Here is a 17,868-nt window from a genome sequence, read left to right on the forward strand (position 1 = left end):
AATAGTTGAATTCATTGTCTTGTTATACTTTAAGATCAGTAGTTTAAATTGTAGTCTTTCTTTTTGTTATACTTTTTTTTGTTTATTTTTTCTGTCCAAATTTAATTCGATATAAACATTTAATAATGTTTAGGATTAAATACCTTATTTATGTTCAATTTTCGAGTAAAAGAAAATGAACATGAGTGAAAAACTAACAATTTTTTAAAATTCTTGTATATATCTATTTAATTTCATCTGAACAGTACGTTCAAATGAAATCTCTATTCAGATGAAATTAAATAGAGATATATTACATGTTATTCATATTATTCAGGTGAAATCAAATAGATATATACATGAATTTTTAAAAAAAGTTATTCATACACATGATTGATGAGAGATGAAAAAAATTATTTTGTAAAATATGATGGATGAAAAAATTTATTTTATAAAATGTGAGAGACAAAACAATTCATATTATGAAATGCAATTGACAAAAAAAAATTCATTTTGTAAAATGTGAGGGACTATGGATCAGATCATGTAAATTTTGTTTTGACAATTTTGCCCTTAAAAAATGATCACATGCAAGGCATGTGGTAGATTCAGATCAAAATTAATCAAAAATCTAAATAGGGATCAAATTTGACCAATGTGAATTTGTAAGGGACATAAAAGTACATTTTAAAAATGAGGGACGAAAAAGTTATTTTACAAAATGTAATGAGCGTTTTAAATGATTTTCCGTTAAATAAACTAGTGTATTTGACACACCATAGGTGTGTGCTTATTTCGAAAAATGTATGATTATTTTTTTTATATTAAGTTTTCACATATCATGGTAGACATGTATGTATTTATTTGAGCATTCTATAATTACTAATTTTGCTTTGAAAGATGTTATTGTATTTTACATTAGAGTAAATATTATATACACTGACAATGTATACACTATCACGGTTGGATACACGACACATGTGTAAAATTTGGGTTTCAAATTCAATTTTAAATTATGTGTTATGCATCCAATGGTGAAAGTGTATACAATATCAGTATATAGAAGATTAATTCTTAAAATTATACTAGAGAAAAAAAGGAAATATGAATAGTTTGAAAACAAGTTTAACAGGGTATTTTTGGTATAACATAAATTGGTACAAAAAGTTTACATCAAAACCCTACTCTCCCTTTTATATATATATATATATATATATATATATATATATATATATATATATATATTAGTTTTAAAGGCACACCAAGTATGTATGTGTGTGTAGTTGAGAAATAATTGTTATTTATCATGAATTTGTAAATTTTATTTTTTGAACAAGTAAATTTTATGAGAATATTTCATCAATAAACTTCAATTTACAAGTAATTTTTTTCTTTAATAAAAAATAGATAATTTGTTAGTAGCAATACCTAGGATAGTTATGAGCAGTTGCATTGGCATATGTGATTAGGTAATTAGGATAAATCTTCAAAAAATAATAGAAAATGTTTACACCAACTGTCACTACTCTTCCTTTGTATATTGTATAGTAAGTATACACATTGTTATTATACATATAATTGGATCCATGTAAATTAGGTGTTTCTAGGGCTATTTCAAAAAAATTGTTGTAACTTTGTATGTAAAGGGACAAATCAGTTAGAGAATCACTTATTATTACTTAATAGATTAATACAATGCATGTGGACATTAAAGTAATAAATGTAAATAGTAAAATAATAAGGTAAAAATATAACAAACTTTGTTACTCATTGAAAATCATGTCGCACAATCAATCTCATTCATTCATTCAACGTTATATCAATGTTATCTGCATAATTAATTTGAGCAAATTGCGCGAAATGTCATTAAATTATTGCAAGATGCCGGTTTTGGTCAATTTTTTATTAGCCGAAAATGTCACTAAACTGGTAAACCTATACCGTTTTGGTCACTCCGTGATCTTATGCCGTTAGGAGAGGCGGAAAGTAACTTTTTGAGGGGCAATTTCATCTGCACAGCTTTTGTGGGAAGAAATTTTGTCTGGTAAACGAAGGGACAACATTGCAGCTTTTGAGGGTGTTTTCTTCATAGAGGAGGATCATTTTGACAGGTTGAAGGGGGAATTAGAAGTAGTGAGAAAATTTTTTCTGGCTGCAAGGAAATTGGAGAATTCCTTTAAAAGATTTGTAGATTTTGTTCATGAAAATAGGGGGAGGCTTTACTCGTCTTCTGAATTAGATCAGGCAATGTCCAACTTCGACTCAATTGCAGCAGCCTCCATTTTTGGATATTTTTTTGAAGAATTTTAGGCAACAGACCCGATGTCTTGACGATTTTGTTCATCAAGGTTGGTAGGGTTTTTATTCTCTTCTTCTTAAGGATGGATTGCCCTCCACTGTAGCAGATCGAGAAACTCTAGGGAATTTTAGGCAACCAATCAGAGATTTTTACAAAAGGATGTGGGATTCCATGGTGCAACTCTTTTCGGAATCCAGAATGAGATATTTACAATAGCGCTGAGAGCATCACTTGACGGGTGAATGGGAAAATATGTCTTATGAGAGAATTGAATTCATTGGTTTCCAACAGAATGTTGAGAACATTTTCTGCCTTGGTATAGTCTATGATTCATTGGTCTTTTCAATCTTGGAACTTGTTCGAATGAACCCGACATTACTAGAAGAGTTCCGTCGCCCTGGCCGGAGGAGAAGCCTCAAATTTATCAAACATTTTCCAGTTGTGGCTTTATTTGCAGCACATCTTTGTTGTTGATTTTTAAGAGATCGAACTGTTGTCCCTTCAATTACCAGACAGAATTTTTCCCACAAAAGTTGTGCAGACGAAATTGCCCCTCAAAAAGTTATTTTCCATCTCTCCTAACGACATAAGATCACGGAGTGATCAAAACGGTACAGATTTATTAGTTCAGTGACATTTTTTGCTAATAAAAAAGTTTAGTGACAAAAACTGGCACCTTGCAATAATTTAGTGACGTTTCGCGTAATTTGCTCTAATTAATTTATAGTAAAAATATTATTACATTTGCATAGATAGCGTTATCCCTAACTAAACAATATCCTAAGTGTGCAAAATAGTTTATGATCTTTGCAAAATAACATAAGTGTGATGATTGCAATGTTCTCTTTGTTAATTCACAAGTTGAGCATATAGACGTTTTTTGGTTGTTTAGAGTTTGCTTATGTAGCTGAAGACAAGCTTTGCTCACTTGTTTATAAAGAAAGGAGAGTCACAATAGTCATTTATACAAAATCATACTTATACAGTAAATGGTAGATAAATAGTTTTCATCCATAGTGTACATTAACTATATATTTAGGGTATAAATGAATTTAATCAAATTGACTACTTTAGTGTTTAAACTTGTTTAATTATTTTAATGAGTTTGAAATTTTGTTCAAGTTTGGTTTGGTTATCTATCCAATCAAGTTTAAATGTTATAGAATATAAAATACCGTTCAAACTTAGTTGGTGAACCAAATTTAAATAAATTCTTACCAAGTCGAGTTCTTGAGTAGTTTAGTTCATTTTTTAAATTTACATATACCACTGTACAACGCTTACAAATACACTCATGGAGTGTGATGAATGATAATGGCAAACTTCTTTTGGAAAATGACAATTATGCCTTACACTAATTAGCGATTGGGTAGAAATTAAAAAGAATAAGGGCTATTTGGCAAACGAGTTTTTTGGATGTTTGCCTAATTTTTTATTATAACTTACTATATAATTTGTAGAAAAAAATTTTAAGATGCAAAACTTCTTTTTTTTTGTCATTCTTTTTCTTTTTCCTTTTCTTTACTCTCCTTTTCTTCTCCCTCACCTTACCACTGATGGCACTCCCTTAGGTTACTGCCGGGTGCCGGTGTCAGAACCTCCGCAGGTGACCAGTGCCAATAGCAGTAGGAAGTTTTTTTTTTCTCTTTCCTCCCCTCTTTCCCCTGCACGATCTGGTCGAGCGACTAGATTGCGTTGGGGGGAGAAAGATGGGAAGGAGGAGAGAGAAGAAAAAGAAGAAAAAATTTTTAAAAAAAGAGATAGCTAGCGCTGGTGTTGGCGTCGGAAGAGATGGCCAATACTGGAAGAGATGTTGGCCGGTGTTGGTAGGCAGCAGAGTTGGTGGTAGGTTGAGGTGGGGGTAGAAGAAGAAGAAAGGAAAGAAGGAAAAATTTTTTTTTATGTGTTTTTAGGTATTTTGAAGTATGCATTTTAAAAATTTTGAAGAATTTTTTGAAATTACTATAATTAAAGTTGTTAAAAAACTTGTAGGAGAAAAACTAAGCAAAAAACTGATTTGCCAGACATGGCCTATATTTGATCTGCCACTATAACAAGTGTTATGATATTAGGTGATAATCATAGAGTATGCACCAAGCACTAATTAAAATTTTAAAGGCTTTAATTGAAACCTAATATGTAACTTGTCAAATTAACTAGCTAACGAAAATACGAATCACTTATTCCATTACTTTACACTTATGTACTAAAAGGAGTTTTTGTCCGCGTGTTTGGATATGAATTATTTACATAAAAATTATTTTATTTACAACACAAATACATTTTTTAATATAACATTTTATCGTTCCATCGTTTTATCTCACATATATTATATCATTAAAAATATTACAGTAACATTTCAAATAATCTCCCATCTAAGCACACTAATTTGTTGATGTACATTAACAATTAACATCCAAATTAGCACTTTTAAGGTTGAGCTCAACCCAAAAAAAAAAACATGATTATAATTCCATTATAACAATTGGACCAAAATTCTTTAACATCCCTTAACCAAAAAAACCATACAAAAACTCCTTTGAAATTTCCTACCCAATGACCTACAAAATCACCCTGATGTTACAAATTTCCATCAATTAAAGCCCAAGTAATCTACATAAAGACTCATCCGCAAAAGCACAAAAACGTACTACCCTTCGAGGAATCACCCACCATCGTCCCCAATTACACCTCAATCCGCGTCATTCCCTCAACATCCATTATCAACCGTCGATAAGGTTCCAATCCAACAGTATAGATTTAAAACTCTAACAACTTCAGATCACAATCCCGTTTCACAAATTTTCCACCAATCACATTCCTCCATTTCCCTCTATAAATACCCTTTCCACAAATTAAAAAAAAAAATCAGTAACTCCTCCTCTTCATTTTCCCTCTGTCTTAATCTAAATTCCAATTTTCAATTTTTCATCCATGGCGCCTCCATCCAAAACCGCAGCAGCCGGCAAACGGGCAAAATCTCCGGCGACTAAAAGTGCCGCTGCTGTCAAAGCCAGAAAAGCTCCTGCTGCGAAGAAAGTCCGATCTTATCCTACTTACTTTGAGGTATATAATATTGAAATTTTTGTAATCTGATCGGATTATCGTATTTTTGCTCTATTGTTCATTGGTTTTTTATTTTTGTCTGCGGTTTTCAGATGATTAAGGAGGCGATTATTGCGTTGAAGGAGAGAACCGGGTCGAGTCCGTATGCAATTGCGAAGTTTATTGAAGAGAAGCAGAAGGATTTGCCGCCGAATTTCAAGAAGCTTTTGTCGGTTCAGTTGAAAAAGCTTTTGGCGTCGGGAAAACTGATTAAGGTGAAGAATTCGTTCAAGCTCGCTGCTCCTGTGAAGCCTACTACTGCTGCTGCTGCTGCTGCTGCCGGGGAGAAGAAGCCGAAGAAGGCTGTTGCTCCAAAGAAAGAGGCGGCGGGTACCAAGAGGAAGAGAACTGCTAATGTGGAGAAGAAGAAGCCGAAGGTGGTTGCTGCAGTGTCAGCGAAAGTCAAGAAAACTCCCGTCAAGAAAGCCCCGGTGAAGAAGGCGGTGAAGAAAACGCCGGTGAAGAAGCCTAAGAGCCTCAAGTCGCCGGCGAAGAAGCTTAAGAAATGAGTTGTGTGAGTTGGGGTCTGGAGGGATTAAGGAGTAAATGTGTAAATTCATAGATGGTTGGGGGTTTGGGAGGAATTTCGTTGTTACTATTTCTTATTTTAGCGTTCTGTTTTAAGTAGCATTTAGGTTGTGGTTGGACTTCTTAGTAGGTTATGCAATCGAGGGCAGTTTGACTCAGAAATTATAGTACTAATCCATAATTATCAGTTCATCTTGTGTTTTGGTTGAAGTTTGGGTGATTGACTATTATGTTTGTGATTTTGTGAATCTTAACATCTTGTTTAATTTGCAAAATGCTACTATTTTTTTTTTATTTGCATACAAGTTAAAAATGGTACTTTTTGGTTGTTTTTCCTGAAGAGAAAACCAGACACCAACAAATTATGAATTTTATCTTCAGCATTACCATGATGGCCTTTGTACGAGACTTTCAGCATTCCACCAGTGCCGAGAAAAGCTTGTTACAAAGTGATGATGGTGGAGAATATTTTAACCACAGCTTCTTGTTGATCTGTAACAAACCATCGAACTTACGACGACCCAAAGAAGAGAGTCTATCTATATTGCTGGAACTTCGATTTTGGCAATGACAGTTCTCAGCTCCTGGTTGATAGTTTTCCTTCTGGGCAACAAAACTACGTCATTCCAAATTGAACCTGGCTTCAAGATCGGGTCAGAGTCTTTGTGAAGCTCATATATGGACTCTGCTTCATCATTCAGGCTGCCAACCACCTTCAGACAATTGATGTCTTCAGGGTCTATCAAAAGTTTGCTATCTCCATCTTTCCATGCTATTAACTGCATTCACAAAGATTTGTCAAGTGAGCAATTGTTACAAGTTTCGACTCCAAAAACGACGTCGTCCTTCATAGTTCATGGTTTGAATCAGGATTTATGAATTTAGTGATCCTACAGGAGTCTGAATTCCACGAATAACAGCTGCCTTCCAAACTTTTCGAAGGATACATGCCACAGGGTACTCAATGAAATCCGGTGATCTAAATTCGCATTTGACTAAAGAAGAGAAAGAAAGCTCCTCGACTAGTCGCTCTTGTTCTATGACTTGCTCTCCTGATTTCATTCTTATTCTTTCTGGTGGTTGCAAAGAAGGTTTGATCAGGATAAACTTTACCTTGGGATGTCCACTCGTGTCATTTGTGCAATAGAGCCTTGCATTATCCACCAGTGGGCAGTATCTAGGAAAGGCATTTGCGAATCTCTTGTGTGATTTCAGCTGTGGCTTTTACCCTCACTGCCCTTCCTGTCTGTACTGCTCTCCTGTAACAGTTCAAACGTAAATTATATGGACTCCATAAGAAGTAATTTCAGGCCAATACAGAACCACTGGTAGACTGGGATGTAGAGTACAATTTACATCGTCAAATTTTGATTCTTTGGAACATTTCATTATTATAGATAAAAAATAATAATAAGCAAGCATGTATTTGGAAATCGGATCAATACCTGATGCCTCTCACAACAGCTAGATAAGCATCACAAACAACTCCAACCAACTCTATTCTGTATGGTTTCCTGATCTGAGCTACTTCTCCTTGTTCTTCGATCTGTTCCCAATAATTTTCGGTGACTGTACCATCATCTGCAACCTTGTACCCCACTCCCATGCGGTAGCGATGTTTATGAACATTTCGAACCATTGCAATTGTCTGTTCCACAAAGGGCTCCCATGATAGGGTACCATCCATTATCACGTCACGCCCTTCATTAAGTGCAGTTACTAGGAGGGAAGATGCAGCATCAGTGGAAGATTGATGCACCTGTTTGAGGAATATAACAACTTTTGATGAATCAATTCTTACACTACTTTGCTAAAGGATTTTATGCATGAAATAGTCAATGCTGCAATGCAGATTGGCTTCTTGTCGTGGAAATTAACATTTATCGGAGAGAATTAACTTTCTAAACAGAAATCAAGAAGACAATAAAGGATCATTATAGTACTACTCGGAGAAAGGACCGAAAACTCATCTGCTAGAGCTCTTTTTTGGGTAAGATCAAGCATTGAGAAAAAAATTATTCAGTGACCTAATCAGAATATAAGGACAGAATCAAGGGATAAACAAATTCAACTATTTGATCAATGTTGTGTGTAGATAGATTTTCATCATTGAATGCAGAAAAAATTACCAATTCAGCAGTTTGAAGCATGTCATGGTGACCTCTGGAACTAAGTGCTTTATAGATGACATCTGTCTCCTTGAAAGCATCTGCCTCTACCACCACTGCATTTGCTGCAGCTCCAGACCAAAATGATCTGCCAAAACAGCAATACAAGTAGATATTAATGGATATGGTATCAGCTCAGGGACCGAATCCAAAATGCTACTTATCTTCCCCATGATGTCATCAATAAATTCCATTCAATTTTGTGGATAAGATTTCCAATATAAAAGTTATTCATAAGTTCCAATTATTAAAATTGCTTCAAAGTACTGTAAACTGAACCCTGCAAACATCTTCCTGCTGTTTATATCATTGCAGTACTTGTAGCTTCTTTTCCTATAATAAGCAATCAAAAGGCATGTGGTAATACTCTTTGAGAATCTGTTTCAGGACGGTGCTCTTGCCAGCTCCCATTCCACCACCCATAAAGAGAAGTACTGGACTTCTTTCACTGTGAGCTACGGGAACCATGACTTCTGTACATTTTGATTCCCCATTTGTCTGTCCAATTGCTTTCATCTCCTCCACCAGCGTAGAGAAAACTCTCGCCACCTTCAGGTCCCTGGTGACCTTTTCAAATCTCTGCTTTCTACCCCCCCAAAAAAAAAAAAAAAAGAAGCAATAACTGAAACAAGAGTCATCCTTCTGAAAAAAACTGCATAGTATTAGTAATAGGGGACCATGAAGCTTTAAGTAATAATGCAGTGCACTAGTTTATCTTCAGTTCTTTTGTGGGGAGTGTGTCTAATAATCAATGTGACCATCAAACTTTTTATGTTTCCATGGCCTAAGCAAAAAAATTCTAAGTTTTTGTCCTCCTGGGTATAGGGGCCATGCTACTGGCAGAGGAAAAAAAAATCAAAAGTAGGACTTGTCCATCATCCAACGAAAAGGTTCCTTGCTTTTTCTAAAATTCCTTTTCTAGTATTTTACATTTTAAGAGGCAGGCACAAGCATGAATTTTGGCATTCCTAGATTCTGTTTATATCTAGAAAGATAAAACCATACAAGGTAGATCAATACAGCGAGTCCTTTGTTTTTCCCTTCACTTAATTCTTTTTCTAAATCTGATTACTAGACAGGTTAGACTGACCAAAGCAAGAATTAAGGCTTGCCGTTTTTCTTTTAAAAAAAATAAAAATAAAAATTCAAGGCTAAGGATGAAGGCTTCAACATCTATCGTTCATTCCAAGATAAGGAACAAAGCCCTATAACCATTGACCATAAGGTTATGTTTCATTCTCAAGCATAGGATTCAGTCTTTTACTTCAATTTAAGAACTCTATTAAACGGAAGTTGATGTGTCAAAAATGAACAACAGTGGTTCCTGAAATGGAACAGATGAATAGCTAATACGTCGAAAAGAGCTTAGTTTGGGACAAACCATAGAGATGCACTCCTAAATTTCTCCAACCTAAAATCCTTCTTATGCTACTTGATAAATCTGACAGCTCAAATTATATAATTCCCTCCTGAAGTACTAAGGTCAAATCATCCTCAGTCTTGCATTTCTCAGCAGTCTACATTCCACACTTATGCATTTCTTAGTTACTAGTTAGCCTTGAAGATAAATGCAAATAAGCTTAATACAAAAGGGTTCTCAATTATTGCTGAAGCAACTCCAGACTCGCATTTCCTTTTGCAAAGGCAGCAGAAGAATTAGTTCCATGAAATTGTGCCAAACATGGTCTGAAACAAGTCAATGGTTCTGAGACTTAGCCCTCTGGATTCATCATTTCTTACCAAAGGTAGCAGGTACTATTTTGTTAACTATGGAGATTATGAGGGTGTTTGGACAGCCAATTATTTGGCCAAATATATTTGCTGACATCACCATTACAATTTCCAATACACCTTTTTATCTTCCCAATTACCTTTTTATCTCACATACATCACATCACAAAAAGTGCTACAGTAAAAATATTTCAAATAACTTACAATCCAAACACACTCTATATGTTTCCAGTCAATTGTCTAGTGTTGGTTTAGAATTGACGGGGGAGAGTAGTATGAAAAAATTTCGACAACACAACCAGTGTCAGGCCTGTTATGCCCTGGTGGGGGTATCTGGAGTAAATTACGTGTGAGAGAAGAATGAATGGTCATTTAGCGCATCAGCTTCAATCAGTGGCGGAGCCAGAAAAAATTTTCAGCGAGGCAAAAACAACTTTAAAATTTTTTACCTACTCTTTTTCTAATTTTTTAAGAAAAAAAATATATAACTACAAATGATACATATAATCCATGAAAAATATAAAAAGACAAACTTAAAATTATTAATGTAATAATAAATTTATTTCAAAAAGCAAACTAAACCATTTACAATTACCCACGACGAGTTTTCATATTTTAATGACGGTTTACAACTTTTTCATTTTGAACTTCACGAAATTTATTTTTCTCAATATAAGCAATTAAATAATTATTCATCTAAGTGTCTTCCATTCTAGTTCGTAACCGATTCTTCGCTATATTCATAATTGAAAAAACCCTTTTTACGGTAGTCGTAACAACAGATAAAATCAAAGGTAACTTTACGAGCATATAAATCAATGGATATACAAAACTTTAGGGGGTACACTTAAAATAATATCAAATTTTTATGGGTATTATAGAAATTTAAGGGAGGCAATGGCGGCCGTGCCCCCAGTGTAAATCCGCCCTTGGCTTCGATCCTAGTGGATCAGCTGATTTTTTTCTTGCCACTCCATGACTAATTATGATTAGTTCTTGATGATAAGTCGTAGAATATCAATATCAGTCCTATTCTCTTAGCTGGCTGCTTAATTATTTATGCTACTCCTTACCCTTTAGATGATAATATTTGTATCTTATAACGTCACTACTGACGAAAACAGCCGACTAGAGTGCAAAAGGTCACCTTGTTGCAGCCATTACAAAGTCCTTGAGCTTTTTCTGCTCAGAATCCACACTTAATACCTACACAAAACAAAATTACATCATTTATAAACTTCAAAATCAATTAACTGAATCTCAAATGAATTAAGATTATGGGTTGATTCCAGCCCTTCCAGAAACTTAAAAAAAAAAAAAAACAAATAGTATATAAAGGTACCTGAGTGATCATGAATGAAGCATGACTCCAGTAAAATGCAAAATAAGAAAGAATGCACCTCTCAAATTCTTCGACCAACTTGACATACAAAGAATCTGCATCTGCTTCATTAGCAAAATACTCATAAATCCTATCATGACACCCGTTGGATCTTTTCAAGTACTGATAAGCCAACTTGCTCAACTGAGGGCATTCACTTCCATCTTTAAACCCAATTTGCCTAGCTGCAAACCATACCTCAAAAAAGTTTGTTTAAAAAAAAAAAAACCCAAAAAAAGAAAAGCGCTGACGAATTCTTTAAAGAAAAGGGTGCATACCAACATAATCTGAAAATTTTTCAAGCTTTCCAACACGGCCGGACTCAGTTTTGTCTAAAAATGGAGCAAGAAATTTGTTCAGGTGATGATCTTCGGAGGATGAAGATTTTGACTTTCTTCGCCTAAAATACACGGTTGCAGCCGAGATGAGTCCAATGGCGGTTGCAGCCAGGAAATGGGCAAGAACAACTTTTCCATAGCCATCTGAAGGAATAAAATCGTACCAAATGTAGTAAGCAACACAAGGACACGTATGGGAGATGGAGCAAGAATTTTTTTTTTTTTTTTGGGTTTTAGTTTACCTTGATGATGCATGATTGAAGAATCCAAGATAAAACTACAGTTGAAAATGGCGCGGAAACTTTGCTTTTCTTGATGTACTTTCAGATTTTGATGATGATGGCGCTTTTATATTTTTTCAGTTTATCTAGGCGAATGCGACCTGGAGCCTTGGGGAGATATACTTGGAGCATTGGATATTTTTGTTTAGTCAAAGTCACACTTTCTTAGTTAAACATAGTAAAACTTATTTCTTCTTCCTCTTCTTCTTCTTCTTCTTTTTACCTTTTGCTAGTATTTGAAATTCATTTATTCCTTCATATTTCAAGGAACAATATACTCAACCATTTAATCTAACAACCTCCCTTATGCTTAAAAATATTTTTTTTTGTAATGATCACTCTTTAGTACATCTAATTGTGTCAGACCAATTTTAGATAGAGAAAGACACCATTTTTCATCGTGTTTCTATTTTGTATAGAATTTTTCTAATTCGGTGTCTAGTGAAGTATAATTAAACAAAAATTATACTAACTTGTCATGTGAATACATATATCCAGAATTTATTCCAGTCTCCACATTTAAATACTTTTTTTTCAAATTAATTTTACTTTTATAAAAAAATACTATTATGAAAGAATGTCCATTTGGCACCCATTGATCAGAAACAGAGATAAAATAAAAGGAAGGAATCATCAAAAAGAGTGATGTTGGGTGTAATTTACTCTTTCACTTTGATTCCAGAAATCAATTTTAGTGCAAATGCAATTTCTTCAAAAAAAAAAAAAAAGAAATGCATCTTTCTAAGTTACATGGAAATTGATTGTATTAAGTTTATATATAAGGAAAAAATGCACTTTTCATCCTTAAAGGTTGGGTTGATGACCAATTTCGTCCTCAAAGTTTCATCAAAAATACATTTCATCCTCAAAGTTCCTGAATTTTCGCCAAGGAAAAAATGCACTTTTCATCCTTAAAGGTTGGGTTGATGACCAATTTCGTCCTCAAAGTTTCATCAAAAATACATTTCATCCTCAAAGTTCCTGAATTTTGGCCAATTAGGAACAATTGACAAAATAATACTCAATTTGGACGGAAAGCAGTACATAAGAAGCATGCTCCGTTAGAACCAACTTTGCATTCAACAAAAAACAGGTAAAACCTGTTCTTACTTCATTTATGTCCTCTCCACTTCTTTTCTTGTTGTAGTTCAAAAAAAATTTCTAACCACTAAATCCAGTCATTTGCTGCCAAAAAGGTTGACATAAATGGTCGACATCCAGTTATTCATGGATTATAGGTGACTTGGATTTGAGTATCTATCCAAACGCATTAAATTAGCTCAGTCCATTTAATTTAATTTTTTATCTATCAAAAAAATATATAATAGGGGAAACCCTATTTGCAAAAATAAAGGAAAGCCATAAAAAACTGGTAGGTTGTTGTTACTTTATCTTGTATAGAAACTACCAGCTGTTTATAACTTTTAATTTTAGGGATAATTTCAGAAACGTTAGGGGATGTTTTTGACTATTGCAGGTAGGTCCTCTATAAATTAAAAAATTACACTTACCTTCTCTACTATAGCATTTCAGTAACAATATAAATCCACTATGCTAAATTTGTTCTAAAAATCCTAAAATACCCTTTTGTTAGTTAGAAGGGGGGAAAACTCGCTCATGAATTTCTTCCACATTGCAATTATTGCAATTCGCATAACTACCACCTTAACGAAGTCAATAAGCCACCTTAATTTAATCCTCGTATTCTCATAATTTCGAAAGCCCAAATTTGCAGCTTTAAAGCTTCCTGTGCAAATCAATTATGACAATTAAAATTTGCATTCAACCTAATCTTTTTCCTCAATTTTTTTTGCCTAAATTTTGCATCTAAATTGACCAATGTCATTATTCAAATTCAATCAAAATGGATGCAAGCTTGTTAATGCTAAAATAATATAACCCCCCAAAAATACCAATATGGAGCAACCAAAAGCAACATTAGATACCACATTCTATGTCTTTAGGCCAATTTGATTATAGTTCTTGTATCCCAAAATTCTTTTTTTTTTTGCACAATTAGTAGAATAGTGTAATCTTCCTCAATCTATGTTTCTTTTTTAGCCATCATTTTTATTTTCTTGTTTATATTCTGTATCACTACCATTCTTTTCATTTTTATTTAGTTTGACAACAAATATGCTTTGACAACCTATCATTTAGCAATGTCAATTCAATAATACTTACAAAAACGGAAAACGAAAAAAAAGAGGATCTATTTCCATAATATTGAGGATTCGGGATGTATTAGATGGTTGTGTAGATGACGACTCTGAAAAAAATGTGGACTATGAAATACAAGGGAGAAAAGGTAAGAGAGAGCATCGAAGAGAGAGAATAAGAGTTTGTTTTGCATGGTAGCCGTTGTTTTAAAATGAAAGATTAGTTTTAGTTGTAGGCTTTTTTAGAAATTATCTATAAGTGAAAGATATTATAGTTATTTTACTGCATGAATGGAGGTTAATGTAATTGTTCAAAACTAAGGGCGGTGAGTGAAATTGTCAGAAACCTCGGGGAGGTTTCTGGAATTATTCCTTTCTTTTATCTTGTCCAAAAATTATCACCTCTTTATAACTTCTTTTTTTTTTCCCTTCTCTAGAAATGAAAAAAATACTAGCTATGCTTAGGATTCTTTGTGAGCTTCTTTTATTTCCTACAAACTATCAGCTGTTTGTTGTTTTCATCCATTATTTGAAAAAACTACCAGTTATTTATGAGTATGATTTTCAGTTCCAAGCTAAAATGGGCATTATATAAAAAAACCACCAACTGTTTTTATCTTCATGCTGATTTGCCTGTCAATAAGGTAAGAAGGAAAAATTTGGTAGAATTTTGCCTTAAATTTTAACAATCCGAAGTAACAACCAAATTGGATACTGTAACCAAATTAATATAACCAACTAAAACCATAAAAAAAGAAAGAGGTATAAGCTTGTCAAAAATGCATTCCAAGTGGTCCTTGACATGGTTCCTACCGAATATGGACCATAAACAAAATAATGTAAAGATACAAATTTTAGAATTCAAAAGTTATAACACTGGTGTCTGCACTTCCGAATGGGTTTTATCCTTTTTTTATTGGTTCTAACAGAGCATGCTTCTCACGTGCAGCATTCCGTCCAAATTGATTGTTATTCTGTCAATTGTCTCTAATTGGCAAAAATTCAGGAACTTTGAGGATGAAATGTATTCTTGATGAAACTTTTAAGAACGAAATTGGTCATCAACCCAACCTTTGAGGATGAAAAGTGCATTTTTCCCTTATATATAATAACTTAGTGAATCTGGAGGTGATTTCCTTTGCGTAGTGGGGTATTTTATAGATGATTGATTAAATTAAACCAAGTTGGGTGGGAGCCAGAATGCTGATAATTGATAATGCTGCACTAACCATCATGCTGTCTTTCTCCCTTTTGTAATCAATCATTAGATAAACAATTCCTATGAATATATTTTTCCATAAAATATGACAGCTAATTGTTTAAGTCAAGGAGACTTTTTTTTTTTTTTTTTGAAAATTTGAAAACCGTTTCCTGCTTATTATGCAATACAGACATTTATTCATGATCAATATGACCTTTTAGCATTGCCAGATCCAAAGAAAATGTTGCTTTGTCAGAAGAGAAGAGAAAAGGGGAAAAAACTTTACTTTTTTCGAAGAATGGACACTTTGAGTCTTGTTAATGAGGACTCGTTACAAATACACAAAAATATGTTCTAAATTTATTGTTCCTTACCCAAAATGGCAAAAGATAGTAGTATATGTAAATCCTTTCAGGATTAATGGGCCAATCAATTATTTGCGAGGCAATTTGTTGCCTCCACTATAAGGGTCAAGAGCGTATCCATGCATGAATTTGCATGAATTTGATGGGACCATGTGTCAATACCTTTCTTCTTCTATAGTTTCGATGCATCAAAAGCACCGTATGGATTCCTTGAAAAAAAAAAGCACCACGGTATGGAAATGTGACGAAGTAATGGAAATTGGGGTTTGCCATATCCAAGCACGTGAGAAACTATATATATCCTCTAGTCTTTCCATATTTGGTACAAAGGGAACCTTTCCTTTTTGACCATAACCAACATTGAACAAATTTTCATGTTTATAATTTTATCCATATGTTTATGCACAATTTCAGTCTGACAAGTTGTTTAAGCAATTTAGGACATGAACAAGAACCCTCATAAATATTGCTAAATATTGCAATTCTTTCTAATTAAAAGAAAAGAAAAATGTGATTAGAAGTTTGGCATGTCAATGTGATAATGCTATATGACTAGTTCTCTTTTTTTTTTTTTTTTTTTTTTAATTTTGAAAAGAAAAATAAAGGAAAATCCATCCCTATGGTATTACTATTAATGGTTCCTGTTTGACAAAAGCAAATTGCATTATTTTTGTTATAGTGGATATAAAATTTTAAAGAACTTCAAAATCCGTATGGAGCTTCTCAACACACCAAAAGCTGTTTGGCATGCACGTCAATTCATTAACTATGAAAATTAGATTCTTTTCTTATGTTTGTCTAAGAGAACTGGTCATCGAAATTGTTCTTTGTATTATTAAGATGCATAGATTTATTTAAGTAGCAATGAAGAAAAATTTTCCCTTTTCTTACACACATGATAAAGTCCAACAAGGCCTATATTCCGAATGAGTGAAAATCTACCAAAGAAATTTTACAGTTTCTTACATACATAAAATCCAATAGGCCCCATATTGTTATCGAATATTGATTACTATTTACATCAATATCTCTACCATAATAAAGCGAGAGCACGTGGTTTGGTGTAAACAATCTGTTGTCACTTTTTATAATTTCTTTCTTATCTTTCAAATAATTTCTCATTTCAACTCAACCACTAACATCACACAACCACCGAATACACGTTTATCACTTAAACATAACAATTGCTTGTTTTTTATGATTTTTTTATTAACTTTTTTAATTTACTACTATATTTTGTTGTCAAATAATGAATCTACATTCATTAGTTTAACGGAATTTTTTTTAACACATGCACACACTTCGAGTATGCATCGATCACTAGTAATTATAATTCCCGCAAGTAAAAGGATATCTATCAGCTTTTCACTTGAGGCAAGTGATTTACATTTTTTGACAAAACAAAAATTATTTGAGCCTGACAAATTATGCTCTGAAAAGGGGCTACTGGACGGAGGAAGAACATAGTTCTATCTTGTGAATTGCTGTAATGGGCCAATGAAAGAGGCTTTATAATGCTAGTCCTCTTAATGCATGGATCCCAGGTGGCAGCGACGAATCCTCAACCGCGAGCAGCATACAAGAATTTTGCTTCAAGTACTAATCCTTCTAACACTATTTCCCACTACAATTATTTTGATGTAGGAGAATCCTCATGGTTTCTGTCCGGGACCCAAATTGACAGGACAAGATTCCAGCACTATAAGTGAATTTGACAAGGAAAATCACACTTCAGAGTCTTATCCTTTGCCTAGTGCATTCAAAACAGCAAAGTAGATTCTGGGCCAAATTTGACGCCACCCGAACATAAGGGCCACAACAAATGCATTATTTGCAGCTTTTCATATCTTCAAAAACCAAGTTAGATTTAGTAGATTAATTCGGTGTAGGTGAAGTCCACAAAGAATGGACTCTACAGGTTGGATTGCCATTTTTCTTCAAAAAATTTTTAGGTTTCCGTAAACATATTTTCTAATCACTCTTTTACTTCATATACATCATATTGCTACGGTACATTTTTCTATAAAAGCTCCAGAAAACAAGCGTCATACTTCAATACTTTCCTTTGATAAAAAGGAAGACATCATCAAGTCCTGTAACATCATTTGAAGTCAAGTTGTTTTATTCTTGTTAAAAGCAATGGACCAACACATCTACAAAGGTGGAGATATGGCTGCTGTTATTTTCCAGTTGTCATCCACACACATAGTTCCAGATAGAGATTCTTTTGCTCAGGCAATTGATAGTGAATATTTTCCTATGCCTTAGTAGTTAAATGATACACCCTTTGCCCAGACCAGAACAACATTCTGGTGGCTTTGTTCTAATATCAG

General features: G+C 33.7%; 2 protein-coding genes across 2 annotated transcripts; one reads left to right on the forward strand and one right to left on the reverse strand.

Annotated features, from left to right (window-relative positions):
• The first annotated feature begins 5,129 nt into the window (after positions 1 to 5,129).
• LOC113734223 (uncharacterized) lies at positions 5,130 to 6,121 on the forward strand. Its single transcript, XM_027260628.2, has 2 exons — positions 5,130 to 5,344; positions 5,437 to 6,121. Exons 1-2 carry the CDS (start codon positions 5,213 to 5,215, stop codon positions 5,890 to 5,892), a joined length of 588 nt encoding a protein of 195 aa, XP_027116429.2. The 5' UTR covers positions 5,130 to 5,212; the 3' UTR covers positions 5,893 to 6,121.
• A 152-nt stretch (positions 6,122 to 6,273) lies between these two features.
• LOC113734222 (calmodulin calcium-dependent NAD kinase) lies at positions 6,274 to 11,930 on the reverse strand. Its single transcript, XM_027260626.2, is given in 10 exon segments — positions 6,274 to 6,690; positions 7,025 to 7,135; positions 7,137 to 7,170; positions 7,357 to 7,670; positions 8,041 to 8,167; positions 8,447 to 8,665; positions 10,958 to 11,016; positions 11,153 to 11,376; positions 11,470 to 11,673; positions 11,772 to 11,930. Coding segments are annotated over 10 exon segments (1,545 nt in total). The 5' UTR covers positions 11,785 to 11,930; the 3' UTR covers positions 6,274 to 6,450.
• Positions 11,931 to 17,868: the final 5,938 nt, after the last annotated feature.

This window comes from Coffea arabica, chromosome 3e, assembly GCF_036785885.1.
Source record: "Coffea arabica cultivar ET-39 chromosome 3e, Coffea Arabica ET-39 HiFi, whole genome shotgun sequence".
Lineage (NCBI taxonomy): Eukaryota > Viridiplantae > Streptophyta > Magnoliopsida > Gentianales > Rubiaceae > Coffea > Coffea arabica.